At 49.4% G+C, this 21,334-nt stretch overlaps 1 protein-coding gene across 1 annotated transcript in view; it reads left to right on the forward strand.

Moving 5' to 3' along the window:
• Positions 1 to 216: 216 nt before the first annotated feature.
• Positions 217 to 21,334, forward strand: part of ZMIZ1 (zinc finger, MIZ-type containing 1) — a 115,201-nt gene continuing 94,083 nt past the window's right edge. Inside the window, exons 1-3 of the mRNA XM_006837437.1 lie at positions 217 to 325; positions 8,693 to 8,806; positions 15,286 to 15,391. Coding sequence (XP_006837500.1) covers positions 266 to 325; positions 8,693 to 8,806; positions 15,286 to 15,391 — 280 coding nt within the window. The 5' untranslated portion in view covers positions 217 to 265. The remainder of the gene's footprint in view (positions 326 to 8,692; positions 8,807 to 15,285; positions 15,392 to 21,334) is intronic.

The following is a 21,334-nucleotide window of genomic DNA, read 5'->3' on the forward strand; positions in this document are numbered from 1 at the left end:
GGCAGGTGGGGACCAGGACTGTTTGGATGGACGCAGCTCACTAGAGAGATCCCTGTTCCAGCGCGGACCTGCCTGCTGCTCCAGCCACCGCAGCTTACAGGCCCTAGAACTTGCCAAGGTCACTGGGCCAGCATACATAGGGTGGGGCTGGGAGGTGGAGGCTCAAGACTCTACCTGACCCCAATGACTGACATCTCCCCTCTTGTTTCTTCACAGGCTGGACACCGTTCATGGCTCTCGGGTAGAAGCCAGTGAAACGGTCAGAATGAATTCTATGGACAGGCACATTCAGCAGACCAATGACAGACTGCAGTGCATTAAGCAGGTGGGTGGGGACTGCGAACCGGCAGAAACACGTTCTCTCCTGCCTTCCTGGCCCAGCTAACCAACGAGGGGCTGGGTGTGGAGGTAGGAAGAGACGGGGGGCTGTGGGCCTTGGCTGTGGCAGGGCAGTAGGGGGAAGAGATGGTGGGCATGAGCTGGCTGGCGCTGCCTTGGACCAGCCTAACATGGAGCCGTACACACCTGGATTTGAAGCTGCCTGCATCCTTTTGCTTCCCCTGTTATCCCAGCTGTGTGACTTTGGGCCAGTGTCAAGCCCTCTCTGGGCTCTGCTTATGGGCTCCAGGCTGTAATGAGAATGCAGTGAAGTACCTTCCTAGACATGCGCTCTCACCTGTCTGCCAGCTGTTCTTTAAAGAAGATACAGAGATGGGAAGGGGAAGCTGACGTCACACAGCCCAGCACCCAGGCTAGGAGGGCCTGGTCTGTGAGATCAGGGTGATGCGTGCGTGTTTCCTTTAGACTGCAAGTCCGGGAGACAATTCGCCCTCCACTACCCTGCCCTGGTTAGTGAGAGGTGCAGAGAAGTGTCCCAGTGGGCTCAGCAGCGCCCACCTGAAGAAGATGGGCTAAGGCCCTGGGCTCAGCTTCCAGCAGCTCAACACAGGCCATGTTTCCGTTTGCTGTTAGCTGCCCCTGGCTCATGGTGACCTCATGCACAATGGAGCAAAACACTGCCTAGTCCCATGTCATCCTCATGATGGATGAGGGCTTCATGCCTGATATTTGGAAATAGAGAGCCAGATCTTTCTTCTCAGTTCACCTTCATCTGGAGGCTCCACTGACCTGGGTGGTGGCTATTCCTGAGATTTTCAGTACACACAAGGTACTGGAGGTGGCACGGGTTTGGGAATCAAATGGCTGGAGCCACATCCTCCTCCTTCATGTACCCACAGTGGGATCTCAGGGTATTTACTTCATGTCTCTAAACCTCAGTGTCAAACGGGACAATCAGGCCTACCTTGTACGATGCTGGGAGGAGATTGTAAGTGAAGTACCCAGTCTCAGCATGCAGCAGGTGATTGGCCAAGGGCAGTGGGGCTTAGGTGGACTTAGCAGGTGGCTCTGGGAGCCAGGAGAGGACACTTGCGTGACTCCCTGGTTGGGCAGGACTCAGGTTGGCCTTGGAGTCCATCCCCACCCAGCTTCTCCTCCCCTCACCTCAGACGGACCCTCAGTGAGGTCCCACCAGGTGGGACAGGGGCTGTTCTTCGAGAATGAAGGATGTACATCCTCTCATGAGCATCAAGAAGCAATGTGTGTGAGCCTGCGCGGGGCCTGAGGAGAGGAAATTGAAGAAGACTTGTTAGAGATTGAATCCAGCCCCAACAGTTCTCCCAAACACCAGTGCTGTCTCTGCTCATGATCACGGAATAGAAAGCAGAATGATGCGCCTTCCCTCCTCCATGGGGTGGGGTGGGGGGTAGTTTTGAGCTCTTCGCCTCCTCCCAGCTCTGCCTCTGACCCAGTTTCTTCTGCCTGTTTCTGTGGGATCAGCAGCAGTGACCCTGTCTCCAGCAATACTTTCCTGCTGCCCAGTGTACCAGGCATGGCGTTCCTAATAACACCCTCTCACAATTTATCTCTCCTCCCTGCATTGGTGGACCATTTACTCCTGACCAGGCAACCTTTGGTCCTCCTCTGGATCCTGCCCAGTACCAGTCCTCTTATAGCCTGGCTCACACCTGAGCACCACAGTGCACCCATCAGCCAGTGAGGGCTGGAAATCCTCAGCTGGCCTTCCCCAGTCTTCCCCTGCCTCTGTCTCCCTCCACACACACTATGTCAGGCAAGTGAGATGGGGTGGTCCCAGGCTCTGCCTCTCTGCCTTTGGTCCAGATTGGGATGCATTTGTAAGTGGACGCAGACTGCCTTCATTCTCCAGTGCCCCCAGGGTCAGCCTTGTCCCTCCTCCCACCCCTCCAGTCAGACACAACTCAGAGCTGACGTGTTTGTTCCACGCGGCCTCAGAGGGCGACCGCGGCAGGCTGAGGCTGGTCTGTAGCTCAGCTGCCTGCCCCCCATTCTCTGCCTCACAGTGCTGGACCCTGCGAGGGTCTGCAGCAAACTTGACTCCAAGGTCAAGCTGTGCATATCAGCTAATTCCCTGCCCAACAGCTTCCTAAACCCAGGGGCCTTTCTGAGCATCTGTTCCTGCCCCATCTCTGAACCTGGGCATTTCCTGGGTGCCCACAGGTTCCTTCTCTTCCTCCCTTGAGTTCTAGGCTCTTCAGTGCATGTAGCAGCTCTTCCACCGGGCTGAGAGTCCCTGGAGCTGAGGAGATGGCATATTCTTCGCTGGGGCAACAGAGTCTAGCAGAGTGTCCACTGCCCAGGAGTGGGGCTCCTGTCTGTTGTGGGAGGACAGGGCACTGATGGGTTGATGGATAATGCCATGAATGGATGGGCAGATGGATGGTAATTAAGTGGCAGGATTGGGGGGGGTATAAGTGATGGATGGAGAAAGGCATGAATTAGATGGGTGGGTGACTGGATAAATTAATGTAGAGATGGATGGGTAGATAGGTAGATGGATGAATAAGTGGCTGAGTGAGGATACAGCAGCGAATGGATGAGTGGGTAGGTGAGCAGGTGGAGGGATGGATAAATTGGTCTTGTGTTGGATGGGCAGATGGATGAGTGGACAGACAGATGCATGGATGGACAGATACATAGATCACTGGATTCACAGATGGAGAGATAAGTAAATGAGTTCACCATTTTCAAGGTTGCCAATCCCTGGTCTGGGCATCACAGTGCCCCTGCTTCTGCCCTAGCAAACTCAGCTGCCGCTGGGTGCAGCCCCAGTCTTCTGAGCAGTCATGGAGCTGGGCAGGCCTTCTAGTAAAGGACAACATATATATATATATATATATATAGCAGGTGCCACCAGGGAGGGCTCTTTGTGCTTCAAATCTGCGCCCCCATCAGCAGACCAGCAAAGGATTGCAGAATTCACCCCCCACCCCATGGGTTGCCAGCGACCACTCTGAAGTGACAGTGACAGAGCCATCCTTTGGACAGTTGGCGACTCACTAGTCATTCCCTATGTCGGCAGAGGGCAACGTGGAGAAACACGGAACCCTGAAGCTGCCATGGCAAAAGTGACATCATCAGTCTTTCATCAGGCACCTCCTTTGTAATGGGGCCGTCGTGGCACCATGCGCATTAAGCATTGGACTGCTAACTTCAAAGTTGGTGGTTTCAAACTCGACAGCTGCTCTACAGGAGAAACACGAGGCTATCTGCTTCCCTGAAGATTTAGTCTCAGAAACAGGGTCCGTGTGAGTTGGAATCAAATCCACGGTAGTGAGTTTGGTATTTGGGGGTTTTGTAACGGGAACCTTACGTATGTTATCTCTAAACTTTGCAATAAGCCTGCACGCTGTTCCCACCCTCATTTCACAGATGAGGAAACTGACACTTACATGCCACGGGCTGATGGCTCACTGTCTGAGACGGGATTTGAACCAGGTCTGTCCCGCACATTTCCCTGGACCACTTGACTTTCTGTGCCCATGGAAGCTAACACACAGAGAGGGCAAGGGTCTTGGTCAAAGCCACAGAACAGCTGAGCAGCAAAGCCAATGAAGAGGGTGCCTGATTTCCTCGCCACTAATGAGTTGTTTTTGTTGTTGTCATGTGCCGTGGAGTTGGTTCCGACTCATAGCGACCTTGTACAGGGTTTCCAAGGCTGTAAATCTTTATGGGAGCAGAAAGCCTCATCTTTCTCCCACGGAACAGCTGGTAGTTTCAAACTGCTGACCTTGCGGTTCACAGCCCGATTCGTAACCACTACGCTACCAAAGAGATGCACCCATAAATGACCACCCAGAGCCCAAGCTCACATGGCTGGCTGGGGGTGAGGCTGGAGGAGCTCAGAGGTGGGCAAGACACCCTGGAGATTAAAGAGTTATGGAAGACTGGGTGTTTGAGGACCCTAACAAAATTGGGCCCCAGCACCAAGATCGCAGAGCCCCAAAGAGGTGGTGCCCAGGAGTGGGAAGAGCAGTGTGCTGTGGCCGCCTAGCCCTGCTAATTGGGTGTGACATCGTATAAACAAACGGAACAACTCGGTTAGCAGAGGCAGGCTGCTGGGCACGGAATTAGCTGGTTTGCACAGCTTTCCACCTGGAGCCCAGATGCCTCAGAGGGCGCATGTTTCAGAGAGAGGGTCCGGGTCTTTGCAGCTCTCTTGGTAGGGTGCTTTCTAGAAGTGGAAGCTCCTTCCATCTTCTGCAGATCCAGGGCTGAGGGCGGCAGCTGCAGCTGTGTTTCCCAAGGAGCCCGGGGAACCTCACGTGGGAGCACCCCACACACCGGGCACTTCGCCAGGTGCCAAATGAACTTAATCTTGTTTAATCCTCATCACAGCCCCTTGCCTGGGTGCATCGTCACAACTCGCTTGCCCTCTTTTTTCCCTCCATCATTTCCTTTCCCTTTCCTTCAGTGGAGGGGGGATATTCGAATCCTCCTTCTTTGCTTCTGCCCATTTTTAAACCTTGGCCTTTCACGGACATATTATAATAACAGTCATAGGTCCTAAATGAAAGAAACGAAAGTCCCCAGAGCAAGCCAGGGTCCATCACCCCGTTATACAGATGGGACAACTGAGGCTCAGATTGAGGGGACCAGTTCAGGTCAGCAGCCAGGATGTGAAGGCAGTGTGGCCCCAGGCCCCTGCCCCATAGGGTGCCCCACACCACTCTCATAGGTACTGCAGTTTGGGGTGAGGCTACCGCCCTGGGATTGCGACTGCTCCCCTCATCTTTCCCAGCCACCGGAGATGATGCCCCTTCATCTCTGCCCGCATCCCCCCCCCCCATGCGACACCCTCTTGGCTTTCCAGATGTCTCCGGGCTATGACTGTGTCCATTTTACACAAGAGCCGTGAACTGAACAGGAGTGAGAACCCACGAGTCCTGGCTTTCTCCCGGAGCTCTTTGCCCTCCCCTGTGGACGCCTAGTGCATCTCCTGCCATTTCTCCGACTAGCCTAGGAATCAATTCCCTGCTCCCAGTCACATGGACAGAGCTTCGGGGCCAGGGACAAGCACCCTGGAATGCAGTGTTGGGTCTCCCCCAGGCAACACAATGGCCCATCCTTCGACAGAGAGAGCCCAAGAGATGTCAGTACCCCATCCTGCGTTCGAATCCTTGCCAGCTGAGTGGCAGTGGGCAGGTCACCTAGAGCCTCTCTGCTCACATGTAAAGAATGAGACATTCAGTGATGTTAGGAATGAATGAAGAAATAGTCTATAAAGTAGTGCACATGCTGAGTTTTAGTGCAGCCCCTAGAAGGGAGAGCAGGAGCAACACTCTTCCCTGGGATCATCACCCACTGGGGGAACCACTGTGTGAGCATGGATCTTACCCATCCCCCACCCTGAAGGGCTGTGCACCCTAATGAACACATGGGACTCCTTTCAGCATCCCAGCATTCCACCCCTCGCCTGCCACCAGTACACGCACTGTGGTCTCAGATCTTGAGGTTGGGGGTAGGATGAGATGAGGGAGGTACCTTTGTTGTTGTTACGTGTCATCAAGCCAGTTCCAACTCGTAACGACCCTGTGTAGGGTTTCTGAGGCTGTAAATCTTTGTTTGTGAGAGCAGAAAGCCTCCTCTTTCTCCCGTGGAGTGGCTGGTGGACTCAAACCGCCAACCTTGAGTTTCATAGTCCAGTGTTTATCCTACAAAGCCACCATGCTCCCCAAGGGTAATGCCTACGGTGCAAAATTTAAGGAGATGCTCAAAGATACAAGTGTGGTACAAGTGTGGGGTCAGCACTGAGATCTGGCGCCTTCTTAAATTCTGTATCTGAGATTCCTCACTCACCCTAGTCCTGGCCCTGCCACGGGCCCTGAGACAGATGACTTATGGACCAGCCCCCACTGCCCACCCTAGGCAATTCATGTCGGGTGAGCAGGGTCAGGTGTCCATTGCCCTTTGGGGCTTGGTAGGCTAGAGCACCACTCCCTCTTCTGAGGTCTGGTCCAGAGACCCCTCTAGGGGCTTGTGGAAGCCTGTACCCATCCCTATCAGAAACCAGGACAAGCTTCCTGAATCACCCCATCCTCCCTGCCAGCACCCCTAGTCTGCTACCCGGGTACGGTGTCGCTGCACACACACACCCTTGGCACAGCCTGGTGTCTACATGATCCTGCAGGTCCTACAGCCAGGTTCTGTGCCTCAGCTGGACCTGGGAAGGTTTCACAGGTGTTAAAAACTGAAGGAGTCATTACTACAAGAATAAGCAAGCTGTTTGCCAGGAACACATCAAGGCTAGCAATCAAGTTCCTTCAGGACAAACTCTCCTCTAAGACTGAAACTCAAAGGGAACGCACAGCCATGTAAACTTGCTGGTGACCACATTGGTCTACTGGTGAGTGGAAGAGGGGGAAAGGCAGCAATGAAGAAATGAGCTGAGTTTAACCACGGGCCATTGACTCCCATTGACCTGGAGATGAGAGAAGAGGAAGGGCTGGTTGGTCCAAAGTGTGGTGAGACTGGGGACACCTAAGCCCATGGATAAGGACATAGCCACAGAGGGCTAGAGCTGAGAGTGAATGTGAGGGGAGATGCACAAGAACACCCAGACTTGTAGATAGTGCCCATATGACCTCGATGGCTTGATAATCAGAACTCAACTTAAAAAAAAATTTTTTTTGATAAAAAGAAACAAGGGTAAATTGCTACAATTTGGTGAACTTGATCTATACTTATGGAGGTAGTGCCTCTAAATACCAACAGAGAGTGAAGGAGTCTTCACATCAGGTATCAATTCTATCCCCTCTGTACACAAACAGGAGAGATAAGGACAGGCAACCTAAAATGAGGGGGTGATAAAGATGTGAAGTGACTGGCTTACAAGGTTTCAAAAGGGAGTTTAGTTTAAGAGTGTGTGGGGGAAGATAGAGTCCCCACTGAATAGTTTTCGTCTTGTCTAGATGGATCTGGTAAAAAGAGATGGGGATAAGATTCTTATGATTCAATAGTGAGTAATTGTTATCATGACTAATTGTGACTGTCACGGTTGTAAAGGTAGAAGTTACAAAAATGGGGGAGTGGTTAATCTTACAGTCCAGAAACAGAAGACCCTAGGACCATCAAGGGAGAAGAGCACAAGCAGAATGTGGGACCTTATCCAGAGAAGCAGTGACACCAGAGATGGAGGCAGAGATGGGGACATGGAGAGAGGGAGCAGCTGAGGACTATAGACTCATGGAAAGAGAGGAACTGAGAGCTGACAGTCAGGAGGCAGGTTTGCAGAATGTGCCCTTTGATGGTGTAAATTATTATTTATGCCTGAGTGTTTTTAAAAAAAGAGCTAAAATGAACAGAGAGAAATACTGTTAACTGATGGGACATGGAGGGGATTGTAATCATTGTAATGAAGCAGGTGTATGACTTGTTGAATGTAAAACTAATGATCTGCCCAGTAAACTGTCATTCAAGTCACAATAAAAACATTTAAAAAAAACTGAAGGTGTGAACACAGGAGCTACCCTGCCCCACCTCCCTCTCCTCTGTCATCCCTAAGGTCTGTGGGCCCGGTTACCAAAACATAAACAAACCCAGGCCTGCTGCCATCCAGTCAGTTCTGATTTATATCAATGCTATAGGACAGGGAAGAACTGCTCTACAGGGTTAGCTAGGCTGTATCTCCCACATCTTTCTCCCTTGGAGTGGCTGGTGGGTTCAGACCACTGGAACTTAACCAGTATGCCACAAGGCCCAGACTGTCGGTGCCAGAATTCAGCCTCTCTGGTCTCCAGCTCCTGACTGGGAGTGGTCTACACCATGCCCCTTCCACAGTGCCAGCAGCCCCGGCCAGCCAGACTGAGTCCAGATCATCTTGGTCTGCGGAGCTGTGGGTACTGACCACACACATCAGATGGGGTGTGTGGCTCCCTGCATCCCATCCTGTTGAACGTTGGGGATTGTGCCCTGAAGCCAGACCTGGGCTTTGACCTGGTGGAGAGAGGTGAAGGAATTTCGAGGGTCAGCCTGTCCTGGGTCAAGGAGAAACAGTCCTGACGAATGGAGGCTGGTTGCCACCCTGAGTTCCCTGCAGACTTCTCCTCTCTGCACTAAAACATTGTATCTAATGTTTAGACCTTGGTTTTCCTGGCTTTGCAATGGTGTTACTAATTCCCGTCCTGTTCATCGATAGGATGGGGCTAAGGGAGATGTTGAGGAAAGTTAGATGAGAAGGGGTGGATTGAAGAAAGTACCTTTCTGGGAGTCTCCTCCCTGGAGAGGCTTGGGGTCTTCTTGCCCCAGGCCCCACATCCTGGTCTTGCTGGTCTCATTCCTGGAGCCTCATGCTGCCTCCTTTTCTTTCCCGCAGCACTTACAGAATCCTTCCAACTTCCACAATGCTGCCACGGAGCTGCTGGACTGGTGTGGGGACCCGAGAGCCTTCCAGCGGCCCTTTGAGCAGAGCCTGATGGGCTGTCTAACTGTGAGTTCCCACCTCCCCTAACTCTTGTTGCACCACGAAGGCAGCTGGGGCTTAACACGGAGAGGCCACCGAATAATGAGGGAACAAGCGATGGGACACGTGGGTGGGATGGAGGGGGTGACCCTTCAGGAGCCAAACCATCCCCTGCCACACACACACAATCCTCAGGGAACCTGGGTCTGATGAGAAGACACACTCCTCATGAATTCGGTGTGTCCCCCATACTTAATAAAAAAGACACAAGGCTTGCTCTGGGAGAGTTCTAAGTCTGATTGGGGATGAATGTTCCATCATAAGCACAAGAGATTCTTGAAGGGTTTTCAGCTGTCTTTTCTTCTAGTCATTCATTCATTCACTCATTTAAGTGAACATTTATTGAGCTCTGTTTGTAGCCACCTGCCCATCTATGTGTCCATTTATATTGGCACTTACTGAGACTCATCCAGCCATCTATTCATATAAACATTGAATGGTCCCTCATTTATTATGTATAATCCCCTCTGCTAAGTCCTGGGACCAAGCCTCATTCCCTCACTGGGGCTCAAGCGGGAGACAGATGTACGTACAACGTGAAGACAACAGAGAGACAGGGATAGGGATAATTAACTGCCTGGGAAGTGGTTTGGTCACAGAAAACTGAGAAAAGACGCCACTTATACACATGTAACTTGTATCAGCCAATCAGCTAAGGAATAGCACACGGAAGAGCGTATGCAAAGGTCTAGGTGCTCAGCAGAACCCAGAGAACTAAGGAATGCAGCTCAGTGAGAGACTAGGATTCAAGCTGGGCAGAGGCCTGACCTAGACCTTGTGGCAGGATTTGATGAGCTAACGCAACTTGTGACCTTCCCCAGCCATCTGACCTGTATCCACGCATGCAAGGGCACCTCAGTGTCAGTGAGGCAGTTGCTCATAGGGATCTGAGTCAGCTTCCAAGGAAAGGTGGAGCATGTGCCCTAAGGCTTGGAGAGAAAGGCCAAGGCAATGCCAAGTGGGAATAGTGGGCACCGTGTTCCCCGTAAAACTCCCAGTGGGAGGGAGGCAGGTGGTCCAAGGGCTCTGACCTGGACTGAAAGGAAAAGTGTCCTTGGGAAGGTCACCTATGTGCCCACCACAGGGCTGGGATCACTGTCCACACATCTCATTGACTCCTCATACTCACTCTCTAGGGTTGGTCCTGCCATCTTCCCATTTTATAGATGATGATGCAAACTGAGACTTCGTGTAACTGACATCCACTGTTACATGGCCAGTTGGAAGTGGCACTGGGCATCTAGAGGAGACGCTCTTGGCCATTAGGGGTATCCAAAGCAGCTCCTGGGCCAGGCAGATGCAGCCAAGACCCTCAAAAATCTCCTCTACCCATGTACACTATCACATAATTCACAATAAAACACTTAAGAAAAAAAAAAAATCTCCTCTACTTGTCAGAAGCTACTATCATCTGGCTCCCTCATCCTTCGGGGATCCCCTTCCAACTCCCTAAGTCTTTGTGTGGATCCTGGTACAGGCTAAGCCCAGTGGACAGGGACAGATGCTGCCAAAGCCTCTTACCCCACATTGGTCGCTGGCAGTCACAGGGGAAAGATGAGGGGGGCGTCACGAGTGCTTGACCAGACAGACTGCCGGGACCCCAGCTCACTGCCCTGGGCCTGACCTCACCAGATGTACGGCAGTGCTGAATCAGATCATTGTCAGCATGGATGGAGAGGTGAATATGCAATGACCAAGAACTGGCCCTTCCCCACCTAGTCATTCATCCATTCATTCAGCACACATTTATACTGAGTTCCTCCTGTGAGTCAGGGTCTGTGTTGGGCACTGTGGGGAACACAGTGTCAGTGAGGGACACTGGCAATAAATATATTAAGGGGTGAATAAGAACCCACATACTAGGGAAGGGTCACCTGTGGGAGGGTGAGAGGGAAGAGTGCCCTAGTCACAGGGAACTGCCCATGCAAAAGCTCTGAGATTTGGTTTGTGCAAGAGACAGAAAGAGGACTTCGGAGAGGAATACGAGATGTCATAGAAAAGGGAACTTGTGAGGATAGACTGGAGGAAGGGCTCACTCTCCCGGGCCTCTCTGAGCTGCCCTCATCCCTCTGGCCTGCCTCTTAGCCAGGAAAGGGGCCTTTGGCCCACCAGCCACAACCACAGAGACCTGAGTCGGCCTGTCCCTTAGAGCTCAGCTCAGCCAGTGGTGGGAAGAGCATGTCTCAGAAGACACCATAGTGTCCAAGGCATTTTCCTAGGCACTGTCTCCTTGGTTGGTTGTTATGTGCCATGGAGTCAGTTCCGATCTATAGCGACCCTGCATAGGGTTTCCGAGGCTGTAAATCTTTACAGGAGCAGAAAGCCTCATCTTTCTCCCACAGAACAGCTGGTAGTTTTGAACTGCTGACTGTGAGATTAGCAGCCCAATTCGTAACCACTACGCTACCAGAGCTCCTTGTTGTTGTTAAGTGCTGTCGAGTCAATTCCAACCCATAGCAACCCTATACAGGGTTTCCGAGGAGCAGCTGGTGAGCTTGAACCGCCAACCTTGCAGTTCAAATGGCTTTGCAGTCTGGCACATTAACCCACAGCGCCACCCCAGAGCTCCTTAGATCCTCACAAAAGCCCTGTGAGGTAGGCAGGAAAGGGATTGGCACCTCCATTTTCATTTTCAGACAAGACAACTGTGCAGAAGGATATGTCTTTGTCTAATTCTGCTGACCCCACTGGAGCCCAGTAAAAACCCGGAGCTTTGTTCTACCACACAGGGGTCCCCTCCCCCATCCAGGTGGCAGCCTGGGTTGTGGTAATCCAGAGTGACCCCTGAGAGCAAATTCCAAACTCCTCTGGATGCAGCTTACTTTACGGATATAAATTAAAAACCACTTAGCCTCCGGCAGCAAATGGACACATTTTTGCCATACTGGCTTCTAAGCTATTCCGGCACAATTAGAGCAAAAGGCTCTAGGTGAACTGGCCCTCAGAGCTACCGGCAGTCTCCACCCCGCCCGCAACTCTGGCTCCAGGCACAGAAGTACAGGAGATGCACTGCCCCCCAGGGGCGCCTGGCTCTAGGCCACCACTGCCTTTCAGGACTGGGCTCTGATGGCTTCTCCGCCCCCTCCCTTAGCCGCAGGGCTGAGCCAGCTCCCTGTCTGTCCCTTGGTAATCAGGGCTCTCTGAACCTTGCTCCTTCTTCCTCCTTATCAAGTATGAGGTGGAACACATTTGATAAGGTTAAAGAACAAAAAGAAGACTAAGGTGTACAAGGGCAGGGTAGACAGAGGTTAGGGAGGGAAGCAGAAACCAGTTCACACTCCCTGTGTTTCCAGTGAGGGGACTTCTGACAGCCCCAAAGCGGGCGCTGCTAAAGTTGTAGATGCACGTGTACAGTATTCATTAAAGGCCAGCTGTGTGCCTGACCCTGGCCTGTCGTCCTGGCAAGGAGAGCGTTTTAAACCCATTTCACAGATGAGGAAACTGAGGCTCAGAGACTTAAGTCACTTGGGTAAGATGAAATAGTCTGTAAGTGACAGGACCAAAGTCCACGGTCTCTTGTCTGATTCTAAAGCAGCAACAGTTGAGAACCTTGCCACCATCCCCACCCACCCACCCACCTAATGGTGGGAAATGGTGGAGAGAGGGGCTCAGATGGTGTAACTGGAAGTTGGGCCATGCTCACCCCTTTACAGACAGGAACCCAAGGTACAGAGAGGTTAAGTCTCTTTCCTTAGGATGCACAGTATGAGGTAGAATCGGAGCTGAAGCACAGGCTTGGGCCCCTCCAGTTCCCCTCACAGCCTCAGAGAATGTCCACGTTAGGAGGAATCATGGTCACTTGCTTTATGGCCAGATGGCTTCCCACCTGTCAAGATAGCACATTCACTCATGTAACTAACACACTTGTCATGTGACCTTGAGTTTCCCACCTTCTCTGGGCCTCTGTGGCTCTGTGGCATAGAGCAACTTTCAGGCCAGTCCGAGAACCTCCAAGGGGGTACATCTTTCTCGACCATCTCACCACCCACTTTCATGGGGAGTCATGGTCTCCCCACCCCACAGAAGCTTCCCAGCAGGCCTCTCTTTCAAACACCACAGGCTACTCAGTCAGAACCCACCACCTCTTGGAACTCTGGGGCCCTCAGGTTGGGCCAGAGGGAAGGGGGAACAGTTCAGTTTGCTCTGCTACACCTGTGCTGTGTGACCTTGAGCGAGGCCCTGCCCTTTCTGGGCCTCTGCTTTCTCATTGGTGAAACGAGGCTGTTGGAGCAAATGACCCCTCGGCCCACGGCACTCTGGACATTGGGGTGCTGCTGCTCTGCCGGCTGGGCGTAAGACACAGGACAGCCTCTGCCAGCCTACACACCTATGTCAGACTCCTCTTACTTAATTTAGCTAGTATTTTTCTTAACCAAAGTGATAGGATTGGCCAATGTTGGCCAAACATAGGGAGGGACCTTTGCCTTCCTGCCCTCTGGCCAGGGCCTGGGAATTCTCCTGCAGGTAGGCAGTTATGACTTTAACGCTTTGTGGTCTCAACAAGCATCCAGACGTTTGTCAAGCCAGAGTGCCTGGATCTAACCCTGGCTCTGCTACTGATAAGCATTGTTACCTTAGGCTGTTGTTCATCCTCCGTCCCCTCATCGATAAAACAGACATCATACCTACCTTGTAGAGTTGTGAGCGCTTCATCTATTTGATCATCTATTTGGCTCACAGTACCTGGGAGCCAGCATTCCCAATACACTGTTCCTGAGCCCCCAGTTGGCACCTGTGCACCAGTCTACACAAACCGGTCTCTGCAACTCACGTGTGCGTACCCCAAGCCAGGGGGCACTGTTGTTAGCCCCTTCAGCCTGGAACCTCCTTCCCTACTCTCCAAAGAGTACCTGTCTGTAGACTTGAAGTGAGTTAGGCACATTGGTTTTCCTACTTGGACTAACAGTGAGGTTGCCCCTGCCCTGGGGTGACCCAGAGATTCTGGAATGTGATGTATATTGGAGGGGGGAGAGCTTGCCTCTCTATGTATCAAAGGGGCAGATAGAACTTGTGAGAAAGAGGCCTGGGGAGGGAGAAACCATTGCCCCCCTCCACTCCCACCCCGGGTGCAGTGCGACCCTGTCTCTGGGCTTCAACTGTCCATATTGTTTAAATGAAGCGGGTTAGCCTAGATTAGGGGTGTTTCCACCTGTTTAGCCCTGTTGTTGTTAAGTGCCATCAAGTCAGTTCCAACTCATAGCGACCCTGTATAGGGTTTCCAAGGAGTGGCTGGAGACTTTGAACCGCCGACCTTGTAGTCCAGTGCATTCTCTGCGGCACCACCCCAGGATTTCTATGTAGACCTAGAGCCCTTATTATGGGCTCCAAAACCATAAAGCAGATAGCAGGAGTGAATCTGATGGAAGTGTAGCCAGGCCAACCTCATGGCAGCCTCAGGCCCTCCCAGACCCTCCATAGCTCCCGAGAGCCTCTGGAGCAGGTGGTCTCTGCAGGGCTTGCCGACTGTGAGCCTTCCTTTTCTAGAGAGAATGAGCCCTCCAAGTAAAGAGCACTCCCCTTCCAGCCAGCCATAGCCGCTCCAGCTGCTGTCTGAAATGACTCCATTTCCAAGGTCCTTCCTTCTTAATAAGGAAAACTAATTCTGCTGCTATTAACGAGCAAGATGGGAGGGCAGGAGTAGACTGGCGGCCTGGGGATACCTGGGGGTGGGGAACCAGAGCCCTTCATGGGGCCCCAAGAGCATCTCGGCCCCCACTTATGAGGTTCACAAATCAATAGTGGGACCTTCAAGCTGCAAATGCACAGCTGATGATAAACTTCCACTGATGAACAGACAGGTGTCCTATGTCGTCTGGGAGACAAACATTAGGCGGAACCACCACAGGGTGTGAGCAGCTGGGTACTTGGTGCAAAGTTGAGGCACGTTAGAGTCCACAATGGACAGACACAGTAGTCCAAGGGCAGCTAGAGCCTGCAGCCTCTGGGACATCAAGTGTTCTGAACCAGTACTGCTGCCGGTACCCCAGCTTCTGATCCAGGGAGCCCCATGTCATGCCGATACTGCTGCTGATCGAGAGCATTCTTAGCTCACAAGGCATAGCCCCACTTTGGTGGATGCAAAAGTTCAGTAGGGATGGGAGAGGGACGGTGGAGGTGGGGTTTCTTGGGCCAGGGACTTAGAAGTTGGATTGAAAAACGTCTGCATTGGTGGGGTCTGTCCAAAAGATGGTGGTACCAACCTCCCAGGCAGCTTCTAGAATGTGGCTGCATTGGAGCTCTTGGAAGTGGCAGGACCTGGACTATCAGACTAGATACCCACAGGAGCAAGGAGCAGTGTCTGGCGAGTAGGAGGTGCTTACCAGTATGTGCAAAGTGACGGAATAAGGCCTGATCTAGAAACCTGCCTGACCTAGACACCCTCACCTGCTCCGTGTATAAAATGGGCAGGGACTCACTCCTGTTCTACCTCCCTCTCTCACTGTCAGGTGGTCAGTCGGGTGGCAGCCCAGCAAGGGTTCGACCTGGACCTCGGCTACAGACTGTTGGCTGTGTGTGCCGCGAACCGAGACAAGTTCACTCCGAAGTCTGCTGGTAGGTGTCCAACTAGGGGCTTCACAGACGTCATCGGGAGGTGGGATGCGGGATGTGTGCTGGATGGGGACACCCCCCACCCCCATCCCGGCACATCCACCAGGCTCTGGAGCCCACGGTTGGGATAGGAGTCTCAGTGCATACAGTCTTCTTCCTGTGCCGGCTCCCTGCCCTGTGTGTGGTGGGGAGGGGTGGTAGAGAGCACCCCAGGGTCAGCCATGAACCCGCAGCATACTGAGCCTCAACAACAGGAACTGTGTTGGTCACAGGACCATGCGCCGTCTCATTTAATCACCCCCAGTGACCCCTTGGCATAGGAAATGTGATCATCCCCATTTTACAGATGAGAAAACTGAGGCTCAGAGAAGCTAAGAGATTCCCCAAGGTCACACAGCTGTAAATTGGCAGAGCTATGATTTAAGCCTTGAAATGTATTCCAGAATCATCATTCTTAACCCTAACATATTACATTTTATTCATTAATTCAAAAAAATACTGATTTAAAATAAAAACAGAAATAAAAATAAAAATGAATTAATATATCCAGGACTCATAAAAGACTGCTATGCATAATATTCTCCATTGGAATTTTGTCATCTTCAGGGCCTCCTGATCTGTACCAATCAGGGACCATAGAAAGGTAGTGGGTAGCATTCTGTCTGTATGTTCTACACGCACCTCCATCCTGACAATCTGCTTAGTCATGGGGTACAGTGCGTACTTGAAGCCAAATAATCCTGTCGCATGCTGGATGTGGGGACTCTGAGCCTCAGTTGATCTCCTGATCAACTGTCATGACGCCTACTTGTCATGCATGATGATACACCCTAGAAATCTGTGAAGTGCCCAGCATAATGCCTGGATGAGGTGAACATTCTCTACCCAGTCAAAACAAGTAGTTGAAAAAGACAAAAAAAAGACAACTGCTTCCTTTCTATAGCAATAAAACAGGCACTTTCACTGAATTCATCAATAAGTTCTTGGCAGTGAATACAGAAACAGCCCCCAAAACCCCCCAAAATTCATTGCCTTGGAGGCCCTTCCTACTCATGACCCCGTGTGTTGCAGAGTGTAACTAAGCCCCGTGGGGTTTTCTTGACGGTGATTTTTATGGGTTTGACCCACACAGCTTTTCAGTTAGTAGCTGAGCACAAGCAATTTGTATACACTCATAGAAACAGCCTTAATGAAAATGCGTGAAGGACATGCCTAAAGATGTCATGCATCTTTGAACCCCTCCTTTCTTGTAAGCAGGCGTATGCTCTCTTACCTGTAGGTCTACCGTACTGCATTTGAACTGTGACTAATTACAGAGGGTGTGGTGACAGTCTCATGCGCCAAGAGCTCCTCAGAGACCTTTAACAGGAACGGGACATTGTTATTGTATTGAACTATCTGCCAAGATATATGTTCTTGTAGTCACACAAGCAACATGTATTCCTGCTGGTGAAATAAATACAATTCTGATCATGTAAAAATCCTTACTTGTTAAGGAGACACGGACATATATAGAATATATGTTGTTGAGTACCTGCTTGGTGCTGGCTCTGGGCCGGGGCTGGGCTCGTGATGGGATACAAAACTTACCTGAACGGAGCTCAGCAAGCTATTTCTTTTCTTTCTTTCGGTTTTAGTTATTTATGTTAAGTGCCATCGAGTCGACTACAACTCATAGCCACCCTGCATAGGGTTTCCAAGAAGTGGCTGGTGTGTTTGAACCGCCGACCTTGCATGTGGTCCAGTGCTTATCCTACAGCGCACACTTGATTTATTTATTTATTTTTAGCATTTTATTGTAAATTGAGTAAAGATTTACAAACAAGATCATCAATCAGTTTTACTTTCAACAAACCATACACTTTGTTTCATTTCAATGATTGCAATCCCCTCCCTGCGTTTCCTGTTTCCATCCCACCCACCTTCCATCCCTTCTCAACTCTGTCCTTAGGTAAATGCCACCCTTTAGATTTTGAGTGATTGATCATTCCATGGTGCTCAAGCCTTAGTAGTATTATTGTCCCCACTCCACCCTCCCATCTACCTATCTACTCTTTGGCTGAGAATTGGTCCTAGTGGGTAGTCTAGGACCACAGTCTCGGCTTCTTCCAGTCTCTGACCAGTCAGCCCAGTCTTTCTTTTTCTGTAATAATTTTGAGTTTCATTGCACATTTTCTCCCACTCTACCCGAGACCTTCTAATATGATCCCTTCATGGCAGATGATACCCAGTGGCAGGCAGGTCTCAGTATCATGGACACTGATGTTCACATGTCCTATTTGTCCACTGGACTAATTGATTCCAAGCATCTTCGGTCCTCATCTCTCTTCTTTCTTCCACACACGGAGAGACCAATAGTTGTACCGTAGAGGGCTGCTCATGAGCTTTGAAGATCCCAGACGCTACTCACCAAAATAGGATGGAGAACATTGTCTTTGAGGACTGTGTTACACCAACTGATCATGGTGTCCACTGAGACTGTGGTCCTGAGACCCCAGACCCAGCAGCTCATTGCCTTAAGATGTTGGATAATATCTAAGAGGGTGTTTGTGGTTGTTTTGTTTCGTTTTTATCATTTTGTCCCCTGTATGCTCTACCACGAGGAGTTCTGGTAGCGTAGTGGTTACGAATCGGGCTGTGAACCGCAAGGTCAGCAGCTGTTCCATGGAAGGAAGATGAGGCTTTCTGTTCCCATAAAGATTTACAGCCTCAGAAACCCTGTACAGGGTCGCTATGAGTTGGAACCGACTCCACGGCACACAACAACATGCTCTACCACATTTATAGATGTGTTTGCACAAAGATTAAATAGCCATATACAAATATCCCTTTCAAACTCTTACATATTTTGGGGTATACTTCCATTCTCCCTCCCATATCCATTCAACATACATATTTGCCCATGTGTCTAGCTACACAACACAGTTGTTCCAAAGTTGCATATATAACACTATTTACCTCTGTCCCCCTTAGCCCTTGCATACCTCCCTGAGTCTTCACCTGTCTTCATCATTTTTCTATCAACCTCTCTCTTCTTTTATATTACCCTCCCCATCACCAGAGTTAGCATGTGTAATGGATTCAACAGCACTTAACAACTAACCTCATGCCAGTGAATTACTCTCCCTTCCCTCTCACCCGTGGTAACCATCGAAGAATGTTTCTTTTAGCATGAAAACATTTTATTGAGTTTTCACAACATTGATCTCATACAATATTTGTCCTTTTGTGATTGACTAATTTCACTCAACATAATGTCCTCCAAGTTCATCCTTGTTATAAGGTGTTTTGCAGATTCATTGTTATTTTTCAACCTTGCATAGTATTCCATTGTGTGTACGTACCAAAGTTTATCCATTCTTCCATTGATGGACATTTAGACTGTCTCCATCTTTTTGCTATTGTGAACCTCGGTGTACATGTATCTACTCATTTCCTGGCTCATATTTCTTGTGGATATATGCTAAGTAGAGGGATTGCTGGGTCATAAGGTATTTCTATTTTTAGCTTTCTGAGGAAGCGCCATACCATTTTCCACAATGGTTGAACCGTTTTACATCCCATTAGCAATGTCGACGGGGCCCAGTCTCGCTACATCTTCACCATCATTTGTCGTTTCCTGGTGGTGTTGTTTGTTTTAACTTTGCTATTAATTAATTGCTGCGAACCATAAGGTCAGCGGTTCGAAACTACCAGCCGCTCCGCGGGAGAAAGATGAGGCTTTCTACTCCCGTAAGGATTTACACTCTCGGAAACCCTGTACAGGGTCGCTATGGGTCGGAACCGACTCAAAGGCACTTAACAACAACAACATTAATTAATGAGGTGAGGTATCTGATTATCATTTTGATTTGCATCTCTCTCATGGCTAATGAGAGTCCTGGTATGGCGCTGTGGGTTAATGCACTAGACTGCAAAGTTGGTTCGAACCACAAGGTCAGCAGTTCAAGCTCACCAGCTGCTCCTCTGAAACCCTATACAGGGTCGCTATGGGTAGGAACCGATTCGACGGCACTTAACAAACAACTGCTGATTAACAAGAATATTTCTTCAAGTTTGTTGTCTGCCTGAATGTCCTCCCTGTTGAAATATCTGTTCATGTCCTCTGCCCATTTTTTTTTAAACTTTTTTATTGTGAATTGAGTAAAGATTTACAGAACAGATTATCAATTTTAGATTCAACAAATTAGACTCTGCTTCATTACAATGATTGCAGTTTCTTCCATCTACAAAAAGGTAACAGTATTCACCTCTATTCACGTTAACTATTGCATTCCTCCCTGTGTCGCCCGATGCCTTAGTCTTTCCTCTGCTAACCTCCCTCTTATATATTTCCTGCCCCGTCACCCTGCCCATCAATAATTTTTCCTCCCCTCTCCTCCCCGACAACAACCATCATAGATTGTTTCTTATATCAAGAAAACCTTTGCTTAGCTTTTTACAACATTAGTCTCATACAGTATTTGTCGTTGCGTGACTGACTAATTTCACTCAGCATAATGTCCTCTAGGTTCATCCATGAGCCCGTCGGGTTTCGCAGATTCATTGTTATTATTCAATGGTGTGTAGTATTCCATAGTGTGTATATACCAAAGTTTGTTTAACCAGTGTTCTGTTGATAGACATTTAGACTGTCTCTATATTTTTGATCTGTCTCTTGTAGACATTCTGTTCTGGTAGTGTTCCACCGCTATTTATAAAGTTTTCAGTGACTTCCGAATATTTAGTCATTGAAAACTTGATGAGTAGCAATGGAACACTACCAGAACCTGAATATTGAATCAGGACTGGGCAGTGTTTTCATTCTGTTGTGCATGGGTCACTATGAATCGGTAACAACTCCATGGCACCTAACAACAGTGACTTGATTGCTGTCAGTTTGCTGTGTGTTTTTGTGGGTTTTTATTGTGAGGCTGCTGGTTTCTTTGTTCCATATAATTTTCTGCACTGAGTTCATTTTGTTTGTGGGTTTTCTTTAAATTTTTCATTTTTGCTGTGTTAATGTTTATTAGAATTTTCTGATTTTCTTCTTTTTTTAAATATTTTGATGTGCAGGCGTATTCATTTTCTTTGAGCTTACCTGTAATTTGTTAATATTTTCCCTATTTAAAACAGTCTGTGGTATCGTGAAACTTACCTGACTTTCCTTGCCTTATGGAAGTCCTGTATCTACACTATTCCCTCTTTATGCTTTGTAGTTGGCGTCATTATAAATTGTTTTCTCTGGTTCACTATTTTCGGTCTTGTAGGTTTGTTTCACTTTAATACTTCTTTATCTGGACTGAGTTCTGGGAGGTGGTGTCACGTATGGTAATCTCAGGTTGTTGTCTTCTGTTGTTGGTTCTCAGCCCAGAGAACACCGTTTAGCATTTTTGTAATGTTGGTCTGGTCATTAAAAATTCCTTTAATTTCTACTTATCAGGAAGTGTACTAATTTCACCATTGTATTTGAGGGACAGCATTGCTGAGTGTATGATTCTTAGTTGGCACTTTTTTTCTTTCAGAGTTTCTTACATGTCATTCCATTGCCTTCTCGCCTGCATGGTTTCTGCTGAGAAATCAGGGCTTAGCCTCTGCCCATTTTTTAATTGGGTTATTTGTTTTTTTCTTGAAGAGGTGTTATAGTTTCTATAAATTTTAGAGATTAGTCCCCTGTCTGATGGTAAGCTACTTCTCTAAACAGTCAAATGGTAAGTACTCAGACATTATGAGCCCAACAAAAGCAGCTGTAGACAATACATAAATGAGTACGCATGGACGTGTCCCACTCAGGGACACGCAGGCTTCACCACAGCTTTGATTTTGTAGGACGATGATGCAGGGTTGAGAGAGACGTATCTGCCATGAGCAGAAACACAGTCTTTGAGGTTGTTAAAAAAATGTGAGCTTGTTCACTACAGAATGGTAATTAAGCATAAGTAAGCCCGTGCTTACCTTGCTTATTGG

Source organism: Chrysochloris asiatica, unplaced genomic scaffold, assembly GCF_000296735.1.
Source record: "Chrysochloris asiatica unplaced genomic scaffold, ChrAsi1.0 scaffold00020, whole genome shotgun sequence".
Taxonomy (NCBI): domain Eukaryota; kingdom Metazoa; phylum Chordata; class Mammalia; order Afrosoricida; family Chrysochloridae; genus Chrysochloris; species Chrysochloris asiatica.